Source organism: Coloeus monedula (assembly GCF_965178545.1).
Source record: "Coloeus monedula genome assembly, chromosome: 16".
NCBI lineage: Eukaryota > Metazoa > Chordata > Aves > Passeriformes > Corvidae > Coloeus > Coloeus monedula.
Genome location: NC_138796.1, coordinates 15665435 through 15690527, shown reverse-complemented (window position 1 = coordinate 15690527; position 25093 = coordinate 15665435). Strand labels below are relative to the sequence as shown.

The 25093-nt window shown below is 50.0% G+C and overlaps 1 protein-coding gene across 1 annotated transcript in view; it reads right to left on the bottom strand.

Moving 5' to 3' along the window:
* The window catches only part of PIGQ (phosphatidylinositol glycan anchor biosynthesis class Q), a 34563-nt gene extending 10253 nt beyond the window's left edge, over nucleotides 1–24310 (bottom strand). Inside the window, exons 1-8 of the mRNA XM_082291804.1 lie at nucleotides 24247–24310; nucleotides 20485–21175; nucleotides 14692–14823; nucleotides 13010–13130; nucleotides 6446–6572; nucleotides 5141–5294; nucleotides 2441–2552; nucleotides 249–329 (exon numbers count right to left, since the gene is read on the bottom strand). Of these exons, the coding sequence (XP_082147930.1) occupies nucleotides 249–329; nucleotides 2441–2552; nucleotides 5141–5294; nucleotides 6446–6572; nucleotides 13010–13130; nucleotides 14692–14823; nucleotides 20485–21149 (1392 nt within the window). The 5' untranslated portion in view covers nucleotides 21150–21175; nucleotides 24247–24310. The remainder of the gene's footprint in view (nucleotides 1–248; nucleotides 330–2440; nucleotides 2553–5140; nucleotides 5295–6445; nucleotides 6573–13009; nucleotides 13131–14691; nucleotides 14824–20484; nucleotides 21176–24246) is intronic.
* Nucleotides 24311–25093: the final 783 nt, after the last annotated feature.

The following is a 25093-nucleotide window of genomic DNA, read 5'->3' as shown; positions in this document are numbered from 1 at the left end:
GCCATCACCGCAGATGTGGATGGAAAGGTAAAAAATCAGCTTTTGAGAGAAAGAGAGGGGAACAGCTTTTCCTGCTGGCCAGGATTTGCTGGGAATTCCCTTTGGAAAAACACAAACATGAGCTGTGTGAGAATCCTTCCTAAGAGACCTACATTTTTATTTTCTTTATGGATGATCATAAACGCCTAGGAAACCATTTTTTACTATCTCAGAAGAGAGTTTGACTTGTTTCAAGGGTTAAATCTTACCAGGGTAAACACCAAGTAATACAGTGCAGTTGTAGGCAGGAGGAACAGCAGGATTGTGAACAGCAAAGTGCCAATAAATAACTAGGGAAAAAGGAAACACAATCATGAGCAGAGCAATGGCAAAATAAAATACATTACAAATAAAGAATAGGAGACTCTGAGGCAATGGAAGTTTGCAGGACTCCTTAATGTGTTTTTATGTTGCCTATGTGAATAATGCTGTTACCTTGGATATTTTCAGTATTTCTCCTCTCACTGAGCCTTCTTCAAAACTCCTTATTATGGGGGTACATTTGGAAAGATAAATAAAAGCTGGATCCTGACAGCTCTTTTCCTTTATAGACAACACTCAAGATTTCCCATTTCAGGCCAGCTTCCTTAGGAAACAAGACTTACATGATAGTGCAATTTTTCCACTCTCTGTCCCCAAAAGTTTTAGAGCCACTGATCAGAAAAATGTGGAAAAGAAAAAGAAGTGGTAATTTGAATGGGAATTCTGTAAAGAATTGATAGGTACTTCTGTTCCTCCTTGTTTCAGCAGTGCAGGCACCTGGTGCAAACCTGACAGAATTTGGGTGATACACATTCCCCAAATCAGCAACTGGCTGAGCTGTCCAGCCACAGGAATTCTGCCTCTTGCTCAGTGGGAAGGTGGGAGAGAGGAAGAAGCTGGAGTTGGGGAGCAATATTTAGAAGATAAAGGAGAAAAATCCCGAAGGAAGCAGGTGTCATTAGCTCCACTGCCCACAGAAAAAGTTATTTTTACTCTGGGCCAGCCCAGTTGGCGTAGGTCTAAATAATTCCAAGTGGGAGAAACTCAGATTTGTAACAAACAGGGACCTGACTCTTCAATTTCCAGTCACCACTTCCAGAACAGAGAGGCCACAGGAGCGCAGGGCACTGCAACCTCTGCAAAAAGGGACCACGGCTGTGGGACATCATGGAAGAAAATAACCCAGCAGCCACGGCACAGAGGTGGATCAGCATCCCAGCTTTAGGGATGTAACCAGGAATAGATCACAACCCAATCCATTCTCCTCACAGCAGTTGTTTCTCCCCTCTCCTGTCACCCCACCACAGTTGTTTAAACCTCCAAAAGTCTTTTAAGGTCTGCTTTGAATGTCTCTTCCTACCCGGCCAGCGACACAATTCCCACTGGTCTCCAGAGCAGCAGGATGAAGCCTGAAGTGCCAAACCAATTCTCCTCAAAGTACACAGGGAGTGAACCCTGATGCAAACCTGGCACAGAAGCTTTTAATCACCAAAGAAACAGAAAACCAGCTCTCAGCTGTGGTGCAAGAAGCTCAAAGTTATCTGCTGTAATAGAGAGAGGCGCTGACCCTGCAAGTTTCCAAATATTATTGTATTATTTCAGTGATGTTTGCAGCTGCTGGCCTGGAGCAGTTCAGGCTCTGCTGGACTTTTGCATGGCATTTCAGAAATTAAAAAGAGCTTACAGCACTCCACAAAAATTGCCTCTGCCTGAGTGAGAGTGTGTGGGCCAGGCTCCAGCACAACGTGAATGAAACGGGGCCTTTTAATAGAAACGCTGCCACGGCTGTTACTGTGGCAACACTGCTGGGCACCACATTTCCAACTGCCTCCATCCCTCCCCCATTCCCACTCCAGCCTCCAGGAGCTGCCAGCATCTGCAGCACCCACCACAGCTCGCTGGGTGCCTGGCAGGTGCTCAGGGCAATTCTGTACTTGCCAGAATTTGGCCCTCTGAGCAAGAGAAGGGATGCTGGAGGGCAGGCAAGGGGTGCAGGGCAGGGAAAGGATGCTGGAGGGCAGGGAAAGGGTCCAGGGAAGGGAAGGTGTGCTGGAAGGCAAGGAAGGGATGCTGGGGAGCAGGGAAGGGGTGCAGGGTAGGGAAGGGGTGCAAGGAAGGGGTGCAGGGCAGGGAAGAGGTGCTGCAGGGAAGGGGAGGAGTGCAGGGAAGGGAAGGGCTGCTGCAGGTAAGGAAGGGGTGCTGGGGGGCAGGGAAGGGGTGCAGGGCAATGTAGGGGTGCTGCAGGGCAGTCAAGGAGTGCTCTAAGGTAGCAGAAGAGCCATGGAGTCAGTGTTGGGGTATGTTCCTGTGCTGGGCACCACAAAGGCTCCCGTGGCTCTGTCCCAGTGTCAGTCAGAGCAGGATGGGAGGCCATCCCTGTGGGCAGTGCCCTGGGGTGTCCCTGGGGCCGTGGCACTACCTGGTCCAGGTCATAGGAGCAGGAATCCACCCGCTGCCGCAGCACGTTCCACTTCTTGCCCCGAAACAGGCGCCACAGAGAGGACAGGCCGTAGATCTTCAGGCAGTAGAGCCTGAGCAAAGAGAAGACTCTGTGCAGCACAGCGGGCAGTGCCCAGCTCCAGCACCACCCAGCTGTCACCATCATAGCCCCATGCCCACTCACCCACCTGCAGAGCCAGGGGTGGCAAAAGAAACCCACTGGGAATGATGCAGATAAAGACTCATGGCTCAGTCAACCCTATCTGGGCTGGCCCCTGGCACGGGGGCTGCTGCAGCCAGCTCTGGGCCACTGGAGGGCAATGGCCAGGCCATGCCCTGGGACTGTAGCAATCACCAGCCTCATGGCAACACCTTCCCTGCAGCAAAAGGGTGCTGAGGCCCTGGCACAGGGTGCCCAGAGAAGCTGTGGCTGCCCCTGGATCCCTGGCAGTGTCCAAGGCCAGGCTGGATGGGACTTGGAGCAAGCTGGGCTAGTGGAAGGTGTCCCTGCCCATGGCAGGGGTTGGAATGAGATGAGCTTTAAGGTTCCTTCCAACCCAAACTGTTCCATGGTTCTATGAAAAGAACCAGCAATCTTATTTCCCCAAGCTCACCTGTGTCTCCCCAGGTCAGATCTGTCCCTTCCCCTGCTTTCACACCCTTGCAGACAGAGCTGGCCAAGGTCTTACCCCCACACCTGAGTCCATTGCAAGGCAACTGTGCCTCTGCAGCACAGAGATACAAGGGGGAGGAGTGGAGCCCCTGCAGCTTCTCTGGTAACCCACAGCTCTAAAAATCCTTAAGAGTGGGAAGAGATCACTGAAATGCCTGGTGGCCCCTACTGCACCCTTTCCTCAGGCTTTCAGAACTTGGTGCTGTGAGACTTGGAGCTACTTCCCTCACAGAAAGATGACAACGGTGAGGGAAATTTGGGGTGACAAGGGGTGGGAAACAGACACCTCTTTACGGAATAACATCAAGGAAGAAAGAGCCCTTGGGATGGAGAGGAGGCACAAAGAGCCCTGGGCAGCTGTGCCAACATACAGGGATGTAAAGAAAGGGTACATGGCCAATGTGTGGGGCAGAACAGAGTCTGAGAAAGCCTGAGCTACGAAAGCCAGACTGGCAAACTAGGCTAGCTAAGGTGTGGAGGCTGCTCAGATTTCACAGCAGCAATGTGAAAGCAGAGGCAAGGAGTCTCATCCAAGAGAAGAATCTGGTTTGAGGAACACCAACTGCTTCAAGGAATTGGCAGGGTGCCTCCAGACTGGCAGGCACAGCTTGGTGCACTAATCCCTAGGCAGGAGGGAGCCCAGGACAACTCCTCCAGGTTCTGGCACACACCTGCCCATGGCTCTGACTAAGGCCACGCTCTCCCTGCACCCCGACATGACACCCAAGTGAGTGTTGCTGCAGTGGCACCTGCCCCACCTGCCCTGCTGCCTGCACACACACGCCTGCCCTCGTTTCACTCTGCTGTTTGCCCCAGAAGGGGATCTCAGGCTTCACCAGCACCTGAACCAGCAAATTCTTCCTCCTGCCAGCCGCAGGAATTCAAGGGGCTGTGGTGGCTGCGGTGGCTGCTGACTCTTCCTGGCTCTCCACGGTAACAGCGCACAGCTCTCTATACTTCTGACAAACACGAGACAGGTGGGCTGGCTCCCTGCAGCTCCAGGGAAGAGCAATCAGCTGAGAAAATGCTTTTCCTACTTCCTACTACCACTCTGCACAACTAGGATGAGCAAGGCCACTCCTCACAGACCAACACAGAAATTCCAGTAATTAGAGGTGTTGAGAAGAGACCTCCCACTCCTGACATTACTGATGCTGTGTGTAAGACCTATGCTCACAACAGATCTGGCTCATAAATCGGATCTCAGTATTTCCAACCATTCCCTAAACTACCCAGATCTAAAGATTTACTATTTCTTGTGTTGTTTGTAAAGTAAAGCCTGAGGAGGGATAATGGCCATTCTGTAACTTATAAGGCAAAAGGTCCTTTATCTCTTGTATCCCACCTCCCTGCCAAACACATCCTGTGGCCTGTGGGACTCCTTGGTGCAGCACAAGTTAGAGGAGAGCAGGAGCAGAGCACAGTGATGGGCACCTCTTGCACAGGAACCCCAACAAAGCCCCCTGCACTCTCCCTACTCATTCAGAGCCTTTGCCCAGCTCTCAGGCCACGGGACCCTCCAGACAATAACACCAGGAGAGTGTCACAGACCCCCTGTGACCCCAAACCTGCCATCTGTGCTCCACAGTGCAGGCAAGGACCTCTGAAGCAGGGCAGAGACTGGGATTTTGGGGCTTCTCCAAAACTACAGGGGTTCCCCTCTCCTCCTCTTTTCCAGTTCCCCTCCATATCTCCAGCAGGATGCAACTGAGAGAACTCCAAGGCTGAATCAAAGGGATGGGGTGAGCTGCTTGCTGCTTTCTTGTCCTCTGCCTGCCATGCAGTTTTATCTTTCCAGGTCTCTACCATGACAGATAAATATCCAAATGCAGGAGAAATGAAAGGTAGGTTGCTTGTACTGCTGCGGCCATCATTTCTACAGGCTTAAAAGACTGCAAGAAATTAATTGTGGGTTAAACTGAATTCAGGAGAACTACACCAGGACTGAATGCTTCACCATGGCCTGAGGTGTTTCCAAGCAAACCCCAGAGAGGGAGGGGGACTCACCTGGCTCCGTAGACATAGAAGCAGTAGATGTGGAAGGTCAGGAGTGCGATGATGTCAGAGAGGATGCAGAGAGCCACGGTCAGGCCCAGACAAGCCGACAGCCCCACGTACCACAGGATCATCTCAATGAAGGGGGACAGCAGGTGGATGTAGCCTGGTGGACATGGCAGAGGGTCAGTGTTTGACTGGGTTATCTCCCACCTGACCCTCTCAAAAGGCTGATTCCCCTCGCCCTAGAACACTGCTCCAGAAATCAGAGCCATGAAAACATGGAAGTGAAGCTGGAAAACTCCTTTAGATGTCATCTTCTCATTAGGAGGGCCAACAAAAACTCTCTTTCTGCCAAAGTTTCTGGCTCAAGGTGGGGCAGCACTGGGAGGATGGGGAGGAGTGTGCTTAGCTTGAACACAGCAGTCACCTTTCTCCACATGGGATTTCATGGAATTAGCATGGCATGGTTTGGGTTGCAAGGGACCTTAAAGACCATTTAGTGCCACCCCCCTGCCATGGGCAGGAACACCTTCCACCAAACCAGGTTGTTTCCAGTCCTATCCAATCTGGCCTTGGACACTTCCAGGGATGTAACATTTGATTTTCTACATTTGTGTCCAGGTTCTTAAGTACCTTTTTAACTGTTCACATCAACCTTTACCACAACCATTCCTGTTTTTCTGCTCTTCCCACAAAAGCCACCTCATACGGCTTTTGTAAAATAAAGCAGTGTGGACAAACAGTCTCTTTCATCACCAAAGTGGGGCAAAGTCACAGAAACAAGACCATACTTGACTGGTGAACAAAGTAAGTCAGTATAATAACTATGGAGTTCATGTCCATCATGCCTGTACTCCTCCACCAAGGATAACAGGGGTGTGTTATTTCAAGGAAGGACCTGAAACAATAAAATTGCACTAAGCTGAAGTTGGTGATAGGACAGGGCTGGCATTTGCATCCCTGCACATTTCTCATCCCTATCCCAAGAGCTGCCTCTCACATGGCAAAGACCACGAAACCCTACAAAAGACCTCACAGCAGTGCCTTCCCTTGGACACTCACCACCAGTGACAGCAAGTAACAGCCCCAGCAGGATCTGCACTTCTTGCAGAGCATTACACCAGCACTTTAATATGCATGAATTCCTTGTGTGGGAATCCAACTTTGGCTTCAGTTCCCACAGCAGGAAGACTCCCAGACAAGTCTGTACTTGCAGAAGTGCATTTTGATTCATTACTCACCTCTAGGCAAACATTAAACACTCAGAGGGAAAAGATGAAAAGGGAGGCTGGAAAGTTAAACAATTTCACTTACTGATCCAAAGATGGATGTGGTAAAGGAAGAAGCGGCCCAAAACTTGATCCAAGGCTCGGTTCATTTTCAGTCCAGCTGGTGCTCCCATCAGCCACTGGAGCAGGTCCTGCAGCTCTTCAGCCACGTGCTGCAAACACAAGGAAGCAAGGCCATGGAGAGAAAAGACTGCAACCACACTGAACAGGGCCAGTGCACTGCAATTGCTGCCCCCTCAAGTATTCCACCACAACCTTCAAAGCAATGGGAAAAAATCCAAACACCTGCTTTACAGATGACTACTTAAATCAGAAATGCAATTTTATTAAAGTCCTTACTGAATCAAACACAACAGCTGAGAGGAACCTGAACTGCTTCAGTGGTCTCTGTGCTGGGAACATGGAGCTGTGTCACCTCTGGAAGGCTTGCACAGTGGGATTTATTGGGGTAATGAGGGTTCTGGAAATAGATGGCAAATGCTGGTGCACAAATCCACTTCTGGGGACAATCTGGTGAAAAGTCAGAGATGAGTTGGGGAAGGCTGTCAGGATTTTAAAAGGGGGGAAGATGGCAGTGCACTACTGGGCAAAAAAGAGTGAATTTTTATAAACAATCTGTGTTTAGAGCAGGGTAGAAAACACAATCACATAAATGTATTTCATGCACAAACTTTCTTGATCCTTTGTGGTGTACTAGGCAATAGCACTGATCTTGCCTATCACTCTCTGCAGGCTTCATGGACAGGTACTCATGGCATCCCAGCAACGGAGCAGCCTTGAATCACTGAGGAAAAACACTAATGGAGCTCCTCCCCACATCACTGAGTCAGAAAATGATTATGGTTGGAAAAGACCTCCAACATCACCAAGTCCTATGAACCCCATACTGCCAGGTGCACCACTAAGCTACATCCCCGAGTGCCACATCCACACGGCTTTTTGAACACTTCCAGGGATGGTGACCCCACCACTGTCCTGGGCAACCTGTTCCAATGCTTGCCCACCCTCTTCATAAAGGAATTTTCCCAATATCCAACTGAAACCTCCCCTGCTGCAACTTGAGGCTGTTTTCTCTTGTCCTGTCACTTGTTACCCAGCTGCCCCCTCCTGTCAGGGAGTTGAGGAGAGTGAGGAGGTCCCTCCTGAGCCTCCTTTGCTCCAGGCTGAGCCCCTTTCCCAGCTCCCTCAGCCACTCCTGATGCTCCAGCCCCTTCCCCAGCTCCCTTTCCTTCCCTGCTCACGCTCCAGCCCCCCAGTGTCCCTCCTGGCTGACCCCAGGATTGGAGCTGCAGCTCCCCCAGGACTCTGGTGCTGAGTTTCAGGATTCGTGCTGTTCCTGCCTGCCCCGTGTGCTGTCACTTCACTGCTGCAGAAAAAACCAAACACCAGCTCTGGGCTTGTTCCTCCCTACCTCAAATGTGTGCTCCAGACCCTTCACTGAGGGCTGTGATTCACATTTTCTGGTGATTTCAGCCCAGGCTGGTGTTATTTATTGATTTTCTCTCTCCACTCCACTACTCCACACTCCCCTTGCAGTTGGGTGATTTTTCTCCTCAGAACTTCACACCTGCCCTACTTCCCTGAGCTGAAACCATTGCTGAGCTCCAGTTACCAAGCTCTGAACTGAGGGAGCTGAGAGTGATAACCTTCAGCAAACAGGTGGGAAAACACCTGGAAGAAGTGACCTCTTACACTGTCCCACATGGACAGAGATTGTGAGGAAAAGCCCTGTCTTCAAAAATCCCACTTAAAGCCTATGCAAGTGAAGGGCACTGAAAACTGACCATGTGTAGAACCACCAAGCCACACTCCCTAAAGCTGATGCACTGCAGCCTACTTTCCTTATCACTCACATGTATAATTTCCCTAAGGAAAAATTATTTCCAGGGAATGATTCCATTTTCTTTATTAACCAACAGATCCTGGCAAAATGCATTTGTAAACATTTACTTTTAGTGCAGTGGCAAAATTAATGGCTCCATTTTCAACTTCTCCAAAAGGCTTGTCTTTCTATTTCCTTCCTTTTCCCTCTGTCTCACTGCAAGTCAGGGCTGATTGGATCCCATGGAGCTCACCTCCGTGGCTAAGAAGCATTTGCTGCTTTATAAATAGACTGGTTTTAATATTTAAAGTGTTGGATTGGTAACTTAGAAAAAGCATTTGGGGATTTTAATGAAATATTTAAATGCTTGAAAGCAGTCCTTCGGCAAGGCTGGATTTTAGCAGTGAGTATTTCTGGAGGCTGCCAGTCCCAGAGGTGCTGCTGAACCCTGGCAGGGGCATGTAGCCCTGGGAAGGTGCCCTACCTTGCTGTCATTCAGCTGGGCAAGGCATCTCAAAACAGAGTCCTGAGGCATAACCTTGCAGGCTGTTTTCCAGACAGATATTTTAGGACTGATCAATAGCAAGCAGAATCAGGAAAGGTGTCTGGGAGTCCAATTCTCCTCCTGCAGTCATGAATACTGAATGTGGGCATATTAATAAATCAGATACAGAGGTTTGGAAGTGTTTCATAACAGGGTGCTGGGACATGACCAAACTGAAGAGAGACTGGAGCTAACGAGGGTTAGATGAGCTCACTGTGGAAATATTCTCTTTACTGTCATGCTCTTCTTCCTACTTTCCATGTGCAGAGGACTAATGCTGATGTGACACGGATGGAGAAGGACACACAGGGCACTGTGATGTTCCAGGGAAGGGAGTGGAGCTGGGGAAGGGGCTGGAGCCCCAGGAGCAGCTGGGGGAGCTGGGAAAAGGGCTCAGCCTGGAGCAAAGGAGGCTCAGGGGGGACCTTCGGGCTCTGCTCCCAGGGAACAGGGACAGGACGAGGGGAAATGGCCTCAAGTTGTGCCAGGGGAGGTTTAGGTTGGATATTGGGAAAATTTCTTCACTGAAAGGGTGGTCAGGTCCTGGCACAGCTGCCCATGGCAGTGCTGGGGTCATCATTCCTGGGGGCACTTGAGCACAGGGGTTGGTGGTGAACACGGTGGTGCTGGGCTGATGGGTGGACTCAGTGATCCTAAAGGTCTTTTCCAGCTTTAAGGGTCTATCTGGTGCAAGTCAGAGCACGCAGAGCCAAAGCTCTCCCTGTCAGACACACCTGCCCTGTGTCTGCTGCAGGTGGTTGGAGCTCTAAGATACACAATTTTACGAATTAACATCTAAAAATATTTTCCAGGAAGTGTTCTCTCTGCTTGCTTTGTTTATGGATCAGTGGAACAGGACTGAGTAGGAACATACATCCAATTATCTCCAAGCCCCAGCAGTGCTTTTGCAGGCACAATCTATGATAAATATGTAACTGTTTCAAACAGATTACAACTTAGGGAAAAGAGACATCAGCAAGGATAAAAGAGATGAAGGGAAAAAAAGAGGAGATAGTTTATAAGCAGTTCTGTTTAAAACCAGTGCAGTGCTTTGAGTCAGGTATTTCTGGAAGAAGGCTGTCTCGTGGAAGGCAAAAGCAAGGAGAACCATTGGGAAGCCTGGTGGGATCAGGAGGAAGGAGGAAGGTAGGAGTTGTGAGGGAACCTACAGAGGGAAGATTATTCAAGTTTTCCATTTTTGGATTTGAAAGCCTGCTTCAAAAATCAGTCCTTCCTAACAGCTCCTTGCCAGTTACTCCCTGGGTGTCTCTGAATCACATCTGCCTCACTGAGTGACAAAAGCAACTTGTTATTACAGCCAGCACAGCACGCTGGGAAAGTGGGAGCTGCACTCAGTGATGTCTTGTGCAGCATCAACAATTGCCAGCCACATGCTGATTTGAGGTCCATTTTATCAGGGGATGACAAGGGATGGCCAGGGAACACAGCTTGGCAGCAGGCTGAGCTTGTGACCCTGGCAGTGCTGAGAGTCAAAATAACCCACCTGCACTGCTTCCTTCCAGAGAGATGTTGGGTGGAAAAAACCCGAGCACTGTATCCAGGCCCCACACAGCTGGGATTTTGTCAATGTTAAAATCAATCAATCAAACCAATAAGGTTATGTGTTATATAAGGTTAGCCTGTCAATATTAAAATCAATAAGGTTAAAGTGAGGTTATGTATATGGCTTTATTATATGTAACAATCTTACTATAATAGTAACACGGAATATCCCGAGCTGGAAGAGACCCATCAGGATCATCAAAGTCCTTGCACAGACACCCCAACAATCCCACCCTGGGCAACCCTGAGAGCATTCTCCAAATGCTCCTGGAGCTCTGGCAGCCTCAGGGCCATGCCCATTCCCTGGGAGCCTGGGCAGTGCCCAGCACCCTCTGGGAGAAATGAGATATCCAATGTTTTATTTACCAACAGACACAGAGGTGTAGGGTCAATGCTATCAGCAGATCTGGGCACAGCTCAAAGCAGAAGAGTGTTAGGGAAGGAACAGGAGCTCTCTGCACACAGGGAATGCTGAGTTACTGAACTTGGCAACACACAAGCACTTGAGAAAGCCCAGTGACGAGAATAATGCAGACCAGATGGACACTCAGCAGCAGAGAGGAAACCTACTGCTGAATGGCTGAGGGGAGATTTTGCTGTCATACTGGAAAAGAAGTGGTGCTGGCTTGCACACCACATGCTGAAGTCATTGGTATATTTTGGGATCACTCAGATCTGCCTTTTTTAAGGCCTGCACATAATGAATATAAATCAATGCCCAGCAAAGGCAGTAAAAGGACTCCAAATGATTTTATGTCCACAATCTCATATGACTGAAAGAAGAAAGTAAGGCTGGAAAAAAGAAGAGTTGTGAGTGGCCTGAACTGATAAGCCTGGAAAAAAAAGGAAGAAAGGCACTGACTGGCTATCAGCCCCCCCAGACATGGAGGAGTCAGCACTTCCAGGAAAGAAAACAAACAGCTCCTGGTGATAGCCAGGTACCAGTCCACACTTGGAGGAGACTTGCTGAAGACAGCTGACACTATGAGGCAAAAGCTGAGTGACAGATGAGCTAAATTACTGAAAGAGGAACAAACAAGCAACCCTCACAAGCAAGCCTGGCCAGGACAGGTGCTGGGGTTGGACACACCTTGAGCACGGAGAGCGTCCATCTGCCAAAGACACTGGGCAGATGGAATCCCTCCCAGAGCCACCTGTGCAACCAGGAATGCAGCCAAAGCCACTTCCCTGCAGACTTGTTAAGAAATCAGATTTCTGAGAGCTGGGCACTTGCAGTAATCCCAAAGGGAAAGCTCTAAAGAACTCAGACTTCTCCAGCTGAAATATCTGTAAGGGAAAAGATGTAGGAATAAGGCTTAGAGGAATATTTGCAGTGTAGAGCTCAAAACCAAGAGCAAGTGTCCTGCAACAAATGTGGTTCTTCCTACCCACCACTGCTGCTGAGTAGTGTCTGCAGCAATCCTTAGAACATGCTGTCCTTAAAAGTTTGACTAGGAACAATAAGAAAACCAGCAATAATCCTGATCCACAGCTATGCTGGACACACCATACCTGCTTTCTGAAAGCCCAGCATGTACAAGAATGATCAGAGACCTTGTAATCATTAAGGAGTTAGACATGGACCAAGAAGATCATTGTCAAGGGAAATGTGAGCTCTTCCCAGGAAATGTGGCATAAATAGGAAAAATAAACTGCTGCTGGAATTCTCTGATCAGATTTAAATTCTTCCCAGCCAAGAAGTTGGAGAAAGAGCAGAGAGAAGACATTCTCCAGCTGCTAGAAAGAAACCAATGGAAAGACCCATTCAGAAATGAAAGCAAACTGGGCAGAGAAAGGATTAGGCTGTGCAGCTGCATGGCAGGGCTCAAAACTGGTTGCACATGTATTACCAAGACACAGAAGCTCTTAAAACAGAGCTGACCTCAGATTAGTGGTCTGGTCTCCAGCCTCTGAAGTACATTATATGTTCCTTACTGCCACTAAACAGATATACTGGAGCTCTGCACCTAAAATGAACCACCAGAAGAGCAGGACAGTGTGAGTCATACTTGCTATCCGTGAATTTCTGCTGATGTTGAGGGATCTCAGTGGGCAAGAGGAGTTATGTTTAAGAAAATCACAAGACACAGCAAGTTTTCCTAGTTTAGCATCCATACCCCAGAGCTCTTAGGCAGGATTTCAGGTGTTTGTACCCTGACCAGCAAAGCCTTTGGACTTCCCCACGAAACTCCTTTACAAGCACAGCTGCACTGCTTATCATGTTTGACTTTCCAGCAGTTTATCAGATTCAACCCAGGTTATGGCTTTTTTTCACCACAATTCATATAGCAACAACCTGAGGACACTTTCTGTTGACTCTGGAAAAAAATAAAAGCACTGTGCCTCCATAACCACCCAACCTGCAGCTGCAGAGCTCTGTCCAAGCCGTAATTGTTCCTTTAGGAGCTGGAGGAGCCCTCCCATAAACATCTAATTACTATTCACAGCACATGCAAAGCAGAGCTGAGTTTCTTTTGAGCAGCCCCAACAGGCTTGATTTGAAGATTTCACTGTTCTTGAGAAGACCTAATTTGCAAGACTTCAGACAGGTCTCTCTGAAACCCTTGTGTGTGAGGCATTGCCTCCTTACAACCACCCCAGGCATCGAGAGCTGGGCAGTGCCCAGAGCAGGTGAAAGGGGATCAGATTTGGCCACTTACATCAGCCACAGGGATGAGAGTGTCAGCAAGGTGACCAATTCGGTTCTTCCTGTACAGCCACGACATCAGCAGTATCCCCAGGGCCACATCAATCAGCAGAGAGACAAGGATGTTGGCTTTCCTGCGGGCAGGGTAGAGAGAAACAGAGCGAGAGAAAAAGGAAGGACAGTGCTTAATGTTTCAGTGACAGTTGTTGGCTTTGCTTACGTAGCACCTTTAATGTCCCAGGGACACCAGGACAACTCACTGAAGAGGAACAATTGCAGAATCTTTTCACATCCACTGGTGTGCTGCTCATTCTGTGGCCAAGCACAGGACAGGTTTGTTCAGCCTGGAGAGGGGAAGACTGAGGGGAGACCTCACAGCTGTTTACAGCTTCCTCCTGAGGAGCTGCTCCAATCTGTGACAGGGACAGGACCCAGGGAATGGCTGGAGCTGGGCCAGGGGAGGGTCAGGTTGGATATTAGGAAAAGACTCTTCCCCCAGAGGGTGCTGGGCACTGCCCAGGCTCCCCAGGGAATGGGCACGGCCCCGAGGCTGCCAGAGCTCCAGGAGCGTTTGGACAGCGCTGCCAGGGATGCCCAGGGTGGGGTTGTTGGGGTGTCTGTGCAGGGCGGGAGCTGGACTGGATGATCCCTGTGGGTCCCTTCCAGCTCAGGATATTCTGTGATTCCATGATTCTAAACATGGAGCTGCTCAGAACCCGCCACACCACAAAACCTTTCTTAGCAGGGAGCAAAGAGGGGATTGAAGCCACAAAGAGGAATGTTAGACAGAAAGGTACATACCCACTCAGGGGGATTTACCAATTACCAGTCCTGAGGGCACCAGCACTTGGTGCACCCACACTGAGATCAGATGGCTTTCTGAGGCAAGGCCATAAACAGTGGTTTTGGGGTCATACACAAACACAGAAGGGCTGCTGAGCTCCCCCTTCCTTGCTTGAGTTTCTGAATGGAATTCCATGACACGAGTTATTCGGGAAATCAGATTAAACAATCACAGTTACTTTTGGCCTTCAAATCTGCTAATCTATTTTAAGTGTTCCCTGGGAGTCTATTACTGCAGGATCAGAGAACCACACAGAACAAGACTGGCGGTGGAAGAGCCATAGGGCATCCAATATCTGTCTCAGATCTCTGCTCTGTTGCTCTCACTGTGCTGCATGTTTGCTTTTTCTCTTACACTTTGTTACTGTTCTAACAGTGTAAGTGGAGTCTCTGGTCTGCAGTTTCTGCACAAAAAGCTCCCCCAAAAGAGTGGGTGAAAGAGGGGAGCATTTAAACCTTTCTGCTCTTATGGAAAGTGCCACTGAACACTGATGGATGGCAGTGGTTGACAGCAGCACATGTGAAAGCAATGAGCCTGTGGGAGTAGTGACAGCAAAGCACACACACATGGGTGCAGTACAAGTTTTTGGGGTGCAATATCCCAGCTGCCTTTCCCAGGCTAGGGATAAAGGCAGATATCTGGCAAAAAGCATAATTAACATATAAAGATACAAATATATATGCATACAAATATAGTGCAGAGTAAAGATGTGCAAACTAGCAGGGAGTAGAGCAACATGATAGGGTGCAGTGAGGACCTAGTGCTGTCCAGGCATGGGATCCACAGTTTGGGTTCCCCACAGGAGACAGGAATAGAGCCAAGACACACCTAACTTTACATGTACTCCATACCTCATCAGCTGATTTTGGTTTTGAGCCTTCTTGGTGCTGCTGATGACCTGGAGGTGCTGCAGACGATGTCCCAGCTGCTCACAAGTTGAGAGTTTGCTCCACAAGAAAGACAAAGGCCAAAACTTCAGCACCCTGCAGAAACACATGGGAATGTCTCCTCTTGCCTTTGCCATGCAGCAGGCAGGCCAGCATCCAAAATCCATGCAAAACAGTCAGTGTAAAGTTAAGGTTGTGCAACCAGAGCTGGTGATTAGATGTTAATGACTCTCTGAAAGGTTAACAGAATTAAGGCAGCCTTGCCAGACCAAGACACGCAGACAAGCCAAGCTCTCATTTGCACTCTGTCAAACCACGTGTCTCACGCTTCCAAGGAAGCCACAAGGCAATCCTGATTCCAGCCTCGGTTTTTGGATACATCACTAGGCTGGCACAATGCTCCAGTCTCGAGAAAGGCAGAGTCAAGTTGTGTGTTCAGTGCAACAACACAACACAGTGTAACGCTGCACAAAGCCCAGTGTTACTCATCACAGATCATGGAATGGTTTGGGTTGGAAGGAACCTTAAAGCTCATCCCATTCCACCCCTGCCATGGGCAGGGACACCTTCCACTGGCCCAGGCTGCTCCAAGCCCCAATGTCCAGCCTGGCCTTGGACACTGCCAGGGATCCAGGGGCAGTCACAGCTGCTCTGGGCACCCTGTGCCAGGGCCTGCCCACCCTCCCAGGGAACAATTCCTTCCCAATATCCCATCCAGCCCTGCCCTCTGGCACTGGGAAGCCATTCCCTGTGTCCTGTCCCTCCATCCCTTCTCCCCAGTCCCTCTGCAGCTCTCCTGGAGCCCCTTTAGGCCCTGCAAGGGGCTCTGAGGTGTCCCTGGAGCCTTCTCCTCTCCAGGTGAACACCCCCAGCTCTCCCAGCCTGGCCCAAGAGCAGAGGTGATCACAAGTCTCTGTGTGGTGTGACCCTGGTACAAAAAACAGCTGTGCCCTCCATGCAGTTTATGTTCCTTTTCCCCCCCTCTTTTCTTTTTTCTTCCACTTGATCCTTCTCTTCTTTTTTTTTCCTTTATTACTTCCAAATTCCTTTTCCAGGGTCTTCACTTCTACCTTCTCTCCACTGCCTTGCAGTGACCAGCATTATGTAGATAACATAACATTTAGCATTAAATTAGGTTTCAAAGTTAACATCCACATTAGGCTTGTAGGGGAGGAAACAGTCACACGGTTCTTTTCTTATGACTCAGAAGAAAAGTACTAAATGATGATCAATTATTTTGGGGAGTTACTTTTATTACCACACAACCTATAAAGCAAGGACTGTTGGTGGTTTGTGCAGGCTGAAATGACACAGCACTGGGTGCAGGCTGGTCACGGAAACCACAGCAACACATGGCACCAGCTTTGGTTTGGGGGATAAATTCTGATGGGGACATAATTTGGATCACTTCTCTCCTGTACACTGCACTGTAGCCAGTGCAGCTGTTGCACTATTTTCACAGTGTTTCACTGTTTTTTATTACAGGCCCAGGAATCCACAGTCATTTTTAGTCACTTCACCTACTCTCCTGTGCTGCTTTGGCACGGTCTTTCAGGTTACATTCATTTCACACACTACCATCATTCCTTGTATTCTGCTTCACTTTGGCAATTGCCCAGCTGCTTGGATCATTACTGAGCATGGCCTGGAGATGGATGTCCCTGCAAACTGTGCGTGCCTTCCATGGATTTCACCCGGAGCATGCCAGCCCGTGCCCAGCAGTGGATGCCTCCAGGACACAGGACACTGGATGGGCACACTGGGGTGCCCACTGCCATTTATACAATTCACACCAACCACAAGGGCACAGGTCCTCCAAACCCTGCTCAGTTCCCTGGGGCTGCTGTCCCCTTCCTCCCCACATCCTTCTGTGCACCCTGCTTCGTGCACAGTTTGTCAGCTTAAGGACCAGAGTGTTGAAGTCCCCCCTTCCCCCTCCCTCCCCATTCAAATTTCAGACACATTGGGTTTGAAACACACGCAGTGTACTGTGAATCATTCTTAATTTGAGGTCTCCAAGTTACTCAGCTCTTCGCTACAGCCTCCCACCTTGGAGACAAATGAATGCACTGTTCCTCAGCTGACTTGTCAGGAGGAGGGAGCTGAGGCGGTAGAGAAAAGAGCACCGTGCAGGGGAGGGAGAGGGGGGTGACTGCTCTGGCCACTGATCACACACACCCGGGCTCACAGATTCACCCAGACACAAGAGCAGACGAGTTTTCCCTTCCAATTATACCCCAGCCCAGTGGTTACAAACTCTGGTGTGGCAAAACTTGACTAGAGCAGAGAATTGCACTTGAAATGCAAAGGAGGGGAAGGAGAAACGCTCTACCTGTGGGATTATGTACAGATGGCTGAAGGTGAAGAATTATGGGTCAAACACCAGCTGCCAGACCCTGTCAGCTCAGGCAGAGAGCAGCAGCTCTGGGGCCCTGTGCTAGACTACACACTCACTGGGTGACAGTCACACCCTCTCTCAGCAGCGAGTGTCTCTCACCATCCACGGCTGCTCCTCAAGCTGGAGGCAGCCAGCCCCTGGGTCACCCCCAATCTGACACCTCTGGGTCACCCCCAATCTGACACCTCTGGGTCACCCCCAATCTGACACCCCTGGCCAAGGGAAAGGACAGGCTGCTGTTGTCTGCCTGGGGAATGTCTTGCACAAGTGGGAACGATTCCCAAAGCAGTCTCATCCCCAGAGCACCACAACACTGTGCACCCACTGCAGCCTGCAATGGTTCAGCTCCTCAGCTGGACACCACGGGCCCAAAAACACATCAGAAGGGTGTCCTTGTCTGTGCTACAACTGACTCTCTTTTCACTCACCACCACAAGCACAACCTCCATTCCACTCGCATACTTTCTTTGGAAAGGAAATACATACACATACTTATTGAAATAAAAATACAAACATACTGCAAAAAGCTCAATAGAGCAGCTGCAAGATGTGCTATGGGAACTCTCCTCTCTGGGAGGACTGAGGAAGAAAGCAAAAAATATTCTGTGCGTTGTCTCCTACCCCTTTGCACATTGACTGTGCATTGACAGAAATACTCCCACTTGTTTACCACACAGTTTATAGAACAATTTTCAGAACTTCAATGGAAAACCAACCAGATAAAAAAACCCAACAAAATCCAGTGATGTTGTGTCATTGCATTATTTAAGCAGCAGGAGATCTTTGGGGTATTTCCAAATATATGGAATTTTAGCACTAAATTAACATAGCCTCCATGAGTAAGTCTTGATTTTCCAATTCAGTTTTTTCCCCAAGAGTGAGAGGGGATTTTTCAGCCATCAGATGAAAATCAATCTTTCCGAATCTGGATTACATGCAAATATTAAGCTCCATTAACCAGAACTCCTGAGTGTTTTCTTGCTCCTTGCTAGAAACTGCAGGAACAGTGCCTCCCTTTGGATGAGGAATTGGAGGTGCTTATAAACAGACTCCTTTTAAAAGAAGCACACAGAATTTATTGCCTCAAGACTAAAACACCCTAATGTCCCCAAGAGCAGAGACCTTCAGGGATAATGGAATGCTGCCCTCAAGTCCCTTTGAGGCAGAATTGCAATGGCAACCCCTTAGTACACGGTGGTGCTGAAGAAATGCCTTAATTCAGGATGTGCAGGACTTGGGAGCGCTGGCTGAGCTTGGAGGGATGGCAACAACTCTCTCCCTGAGATTTCCAACACTGCTGCCCTGCTTCTCCTGTGCAAATACACAACAGGGGCATTTCCAAAAATCCCCAAGCCTCTGCAGCCTGAGAGGACGTTGCTGATCTCTTTCTTTGGCCTTTCAAAGCTGACTATCCCTTAACATCACAAAAAAACAGGGAAAGAAAGAGGTCCTGTGACCTGAAGGAGAAAGAACTCAGTAAATCTTATTTTGTGGGATGTTCTGTCCCAGCATGGGGAGGAGGGGACTGGAAGGACACCTGCACATGACATCTTGAACCCTCCCTGCCTCGAGTATGTTGGCATGAAGGGGGTTGTACCACACATCACGTGCAAAATGGAACCAAATTCCTCTGAATGACTTACAAGGTCAAGCAGGAGACTTGTTATAAAGCCAGGTACTAACCTCTGCTCTCCAAGACTGATGTTTTAAAACACGAGTAAGGTAAGTAAATACAAAGCTGATACTGTGGGTGAATAAAACAAAGGAGAGAGAAAGCTCTGCCTCCCAAGGCTACGGACAGGCTCAGCGTAGGTTTATGCACAGCAAGTCTTGCATTCTGCCTGCTGGCAGGTACAGCTGGCTGCTGCTCTACCTCAAAACATCCATCCTGGCCCTAGGAAAAGATGAAGTCAGAATTCCTGAGAAGCTGGGTAGCAGCTATCTGGGCCCAACCTGCCAGCTGAGCTTGAGCTCCCACCCTAGGCTTAGACTGCAGCCTCCTGGATGTCTGCAAGGCTTGGGCTTAACCTGACTCCAAGCCTGGCCTCAGTCCTGGCACCAGACGAGGCAGGATCAAGTGAGACCAAGTGCCTGTGCAGAAAAGAATCATCCTATCTGGTGGACGTGGCACACAGACAGAAAAATGACCTTTGAAGCTGACTCCAGATCTTCTGCCCGACCACAAAGTTGTGACTTAGTCACCATTAAGAACCAGTAACACACAGTATCTACAGAGCAGTCCCAGGACACAGGGGTCCTTGATGATATTAGGTTTGGGTCTGAACCCAAATCTCTTCCAATAGTCCAAAACTGGACAGTTTTCCCTTTGTGTACCAAAATGTGTAACCCAACTGCTCAGAAAATGTTTGCATGGGAAGAGTTTCACTGTAATTCTTTTACAACTGTAACACACAATTGGAAACCTGTTAAAAACCTCCATTCCCTTAGGCTGTACTTGAGACGATCTATCCATGAATACAGTAGTAGCTGTTATCAAAATTTCATCAATTCTAGTGTCCCCTTGCAGCTTAGAACCAGAACTCCACCCCCCTCTCTGTCACAACCTCTCCAGGCAGTGTGACCAGGGCAGTGGTGGAATCACCATCCCTGCAAGCATTCAAAAAACATGTGGCACTTGGAAACCTGGGTTTGTGCTGGCCTTGGCAGTGCTGGGTTAATGGTTGGACTTGATGATTTTAGAGGGCTTTTTCAAGGTAAATGATTCCATGATTCTAATTTTCTCCCCTTCAAATCTGCTCAGAATTAGTTTCCAGTCCAAGCACTTGCCACGTGTTACATTTGGAGCACCCTATTCAGGCTCACGGTTGTGAGAACAGGATTTCACCAAGGATTCAGGCTGACCAGCAATCCCTCTAAACTTCTATAAAGTGCCAAGGTTGCAGCACCACAGTCTCTTGGAGAGAGGACAGATTTAGAAACAGTATTTGCTGATGTTTCACAGCTGCAGAAGGACTCACAGCAAACAGGGAGGAGGGAGTCCTCAGCTATTGAGCCATTAAGGAGAGCCTAATGTCATTCTGTCAGCCACAGAACAGCCAGAAATCCACTGTTTCAGCTGTGATGAAACTGAAGCAGGGCTGAACTATCCCTGCTGCAAATGGGGAGGACATGAATGCCTCCTCAGAAAACCTCCCAGCTCCACAAAGATCTCTGAGGGAGGCTGTGGCATTGTGTTTTCAGTGGAGCTCCCCAGACTCCAGCAGGACCTCTTGCAGCAGCCTGTTCCAACAGAACAACTTTGTATCACATTTCTCACTGGGTTGAGCAGTAGTCTAGCAATGCCTAAACACGAATTACATTTCCAGGCGAAACAAGCTGGGTGATGTCACATCACCTACCTGCTCCTGCAGATCCCAGAGAGCAGTGAGAGCAGGAATGTCAGCAGCATGCAGGCAGGCACGGAGGCCTGCTTCATCAGCTCCACGATGATACTGGCCTCCACCCCATCTGACTGCCAGTGGGTCAGCTTGATGGGCCCCTCGTCGTACCTGTCGGTCATGAACAGGACCCGGCTCCTGGCCACCGTGTCAAAGATGGCCGAGAGCTTTGAGGCATCCTCTGCCCTCTGGCCAGCTGTGTCCAAAGGGGGGTGCAGATGGGAAAGCATGACTTTGCGCTGGTCATAATACACCAAGATGATTTCTTCCTCCTGAGGGTTCTTAGAGTTTTTCTGAAGGGTAGAACAGCTCCAGAATTTGCTGTCTCCCTCTTTGCTTATCTGAATCCATGGCTCATGGCAGAATATGGTCCCAAGGTCTTCCAGGAACTCACTCAGACTATCTTCTTTCTCCTGTTTGCTGTTGCTCCATGAGCCAAGCACAGAAACACTGACTTTAGTCACACGCTGAACTTCCCCGAGGTACTGCTTCACCTGGACAGGAATGAAGGGGAAGTGCACCACAGCAAGGATGACAGCAGAGTTCTGCTCCGAGATCCAGCGGCCGATCAAAATGCCGCTGTCTGCCGAGGAGCAGCACGACGGAAAGAACACCTTCAGTACCATGACAGTGACCCTGGAGGGACATACACCTGCCAATAAACACAGAAGTTAAACTTGAGGATGGGGAGTAAATGCAAAGAAAATGTGAGCTGGCCAAAGCCACTGGAGAGGAGAACTAAGCATGTTTGAAAACACTAAGCCCAACCACTTGAGTAATGGTATTAATGACAGCCAACAGCCACACACACATTCACGAGGTTCCTGATAATCTGCAGTCTTTGAAGGTAAGCCTGGAGTTTCCCAGTAAAGCCCTTCTCCAGTCCTGGAGGGGTTTTTTTGTGGTGGTACCTGGATAAGCACAGCCCATCAGACCAGCCAAGATCAGGAATTCACCCAGCCTTAGATCTTGGATCCCACACTGGACGTGCTGGAGCACTTCCTAGAGAAGGGACTACATCACAGCACACCATGGTGCCTCTGGGGAGCATTTCCTGCTGCTACCAACAATCAAACACTGGTTCATGCTATAGTCTCCTTTATCACCTCACAGCCCAGAGCTCTGCTCTGTGGCAAACTCACTGAGCAATCTTGATCACATCGCTCAGCTCTTCCCCTCATCTGGAAACTGAGATGATAATTTTGTCAGAAGGGACTACAGTGATTAACTGAAATAGTTTTAATTCATTAGATTCAACAGTCTAAAAGAGGAGAAGCATCTCTGCTTTATCAGTGCTCTTTATCTCCATTGCTTTTCTCCCATCATTAAGAACACATCTCAATGGCCTTGGGAGACTTTTCCAAAAAGGAGCTTTGAGGCAGTTGACAGTGTCTCTTTAAATAAGGTGGAGGTTTCTACCAGGGATATAATTGCAGTAAGGAGGGCGCTGGCGCAGAACAGGCGGCATCCGGCGCCCGTTGTCCTTTCCTGTCCTTCAGTGCTTTGTTAGGGATGTGAAAACTCCGCAGGCCCCCGAGGCTGCTCCTCTGCGAGGGACCCAGTCAGTTGGAAAGGGAACACAGAGGGTATTTACACCACAGAGGGAGGATGCGCAGCAGGAAGGGCCTGGTGGCTTTGTTTTCCTCTCCCTTAGTACAGGAGAGCTGAGCCAGTAAAGCTCAGCACCTGGCAATTTCCTACAGCATGGAGGGATGGAGCAGCAGCTATAGGGAGTGATTAACCTCTGGGGTTACAGTGGGGTAAACTGGGGAGTTGTGGACTCCCTACCCCTGGAAGTGTTCGGGATCAGGTTGGAAGGGGCTTGGAGCAAGCTGGGCTAGTGGCAGGTGTCCCTGCCCATGGCAGCGGATGGAATGAGATGGTCTGTAAGGTCCTTTCCATGCCAAACCATGCCATGATTCCATGATTCTTCTGAGATCCTGCTTCCTCACAGACTCCAGGTCTCTGAGGTTATCCCTGAGGTCAGAGAGGGAAAAATGAAGTCCCTCTGGGGCCTCCAGATCTTGCTGGGGACTGGAGGATCTCTGGGGCAGTGAGGGCCAGTGCTGGGTGCTTTCAGCACCTGCAAACACTGGGCTTCCAGCACCACACTGCCAACAAAATCCCTCAGGAGAGGGAAGCCTTGGGATGTACTTTGCAGTTTTGCAGTAAAAGGGAAAATTCAGTCCAAGCCAAAACATCAAAGGCAGCCTCTGTGATGTTTTTCCTACTGAAGGAGGGACAGTTGTTGCAAGTATTGCTGTGAAGGACTTTCAGTGTCTGTGCACAGCTGTCCTTAAAGGTCTGTCCATCCACTGGAAATTTCAGAGAGGAACTGTCAACTGACTCTTCATACACACATTTTTCACTGAGATTGTTTTTAAAGATAGCCACAATCCTCTGGGAAAACTTCTCATGGAACAGAAACACTTCTCACCCTTATCTTCTCTAGTTTGCGAGTTTTTCCTCTCACACCTTCCCCAACTTTTTAAATTAACATAGTTTCATGCACCCAACTACCGTAGCTATAGCTCAGGTCAAATGATCTGCCCTTTGGATGCTGGAGACATGGCAGAGAAGACTCTGATACGATTTTCAGGCTGTACAAAATATCTTGACAGTTGAAAACCAGCTGATCAACTATTGTTATGTTAATGTGTCTCGTATTCCCAAATCCATGACTTGTCGTGCATCCACCTCACTCATTTCAATAGACTGATTGAAACATAAAATGTCATCACAGTCAACTGTTTCACTGCTGCTAATTTTAACAGAAAAATCCCACCAATGCTCATGCAGTGCCTGCTCATCAAACGCCTAAAATCTTCCAGATCCACCTATTTCTGCTGAAAACATCCATCTTTCCCTGAGAGCATCAATGCAATGATCTCAAGGTCACCAAAACCAACAAAATAAACGCCACCTAAAATGTGTTAATGCAACCAAAAAATGAATACAGGACCCCAGGACTGATTAATTCCAGAATTTTTGTTAGAAAAGCAAAGGTGAACGGTGGGATGTGGCCATGGTCTCACCCCAGAGGCTGTCCTGTGGCCACACAGTGTCAAGGGGGACTGATCCCACAGCAAATCCACACCTGAGCATCTCACGGTCCTTGAAGGGGGATTAGGGCCAGGATATAAAGAATCATAGAACCATGGAACTGTAAAGGTTGGAAAAGCCCTCGGAGAACATTGAGTCCAGTCATTCCCCTAGCAGCAGCACCATCACCACTAAACCATGTCCCCAGGTGCCACATCCACAGGGCTTTTGGAACACTTCAGGGCTGGCATTCCACCACTGCCTTGGGCAGCCTGTGACAGTGCCTGACCATGCTTTTCGTGAAGAAATTTCCCCACCTATCCTATCTGTGTTCAAACTAAACCTCTCCTGGCACAATTTAAAGACATTTCCTCTTATCTTGTCCCTTGTTCCCTGAATCCGACCCCGCCCCCGGCTGCCCCCTCCTGTCAGGGACTTGTGCAGAGCCACAAGGTCCCCCCTGAGCCTCCTTTGCTCCAGGCTGAGCCCCTTTCCCAGCTCCCTCAGCCGCTCCTGGTGCTCCAGCCCCTTTCCCAGCTCTGCTCCCTTCTCTGGACCCGCTCCAGCCCCTCAGTGTCGCAAGGGCCCGGCGCTGCCCCCGGCCCGCCGGGGCCTCCCCGGTGTCCGCGCAGGCCCCGCGCCCGGCCCGGCCCGGCCCGGCCCGCTCCGCTCCGCTCCTACCGCCGGCTCCGCTCCGCCGCTTCCGCCCGCGGTTGCTCGGAGACGCCGCTGCGGCCGGGCCGTGCAGCGGGACGGGCCCGGCCGGCGCCGCCACCCGCCGCCCGCGTTCCGCTGTGCCTCGGCTCCCCGCTCCCCGCTCCTCGCTCCGGTCTGTCGAGCCCCGCCGGCCCTGCTCCCGGCAGCGCCGCTCCTCGGGCTCGTCCCGGCGCCTTCCCGCGGGCCCCGAGAGCAGCGGGGCCGCCTGAGCCGCGCGATAAGGAGCGGCAGTGCCCTCCGCCTCCCCTGCCACCGCCCGGCCTGGAGCGGGGCCAGGGGCTCGGCTGTGCTCACGGGACGCTGTTGGCTCCATCCCCACAGGCCAGGGGCTCACCTGTCCTCACGGGACCCCGTTGTCGTCTGTTCCCAAAGTCGAGGGCCTCCGCTGTTCTCCCGGGACCCTGCAGTCCCTCATTCCACAGGCCAGGCTGTCAGCTGTTCTCATGGGATGCCACTGTCCATGATCCCCCATCCCCAAAGTCCAGGTCTCACCTCTCCTCACAGGACCCTGCTGTCCCTCATCCCACAGGCCAGGCACTCACCTTTCCATGGGAGACCACACTGTCCTTCATCCCCAAAGTCCGAGGACTCGCCTTTCCTCAGGGAACCCTGTTGTCCCCCGTCCCACTAGCAGGGGGCTCGGCTGTCCTGATGGGACCGTCTTGACCCCCATCCTGACTGCCTCAGTGGATGCCTGGCCCAGCAGAGGCCCATGGGTGTCAACAGGTGCCCAAGAGCTTTGTCCTGTGATCCAGCAGTGGGTCAGGGCCAGCGAGCTTGGGAAGATGCTGGGCAGCATGAGGGGGTCCCC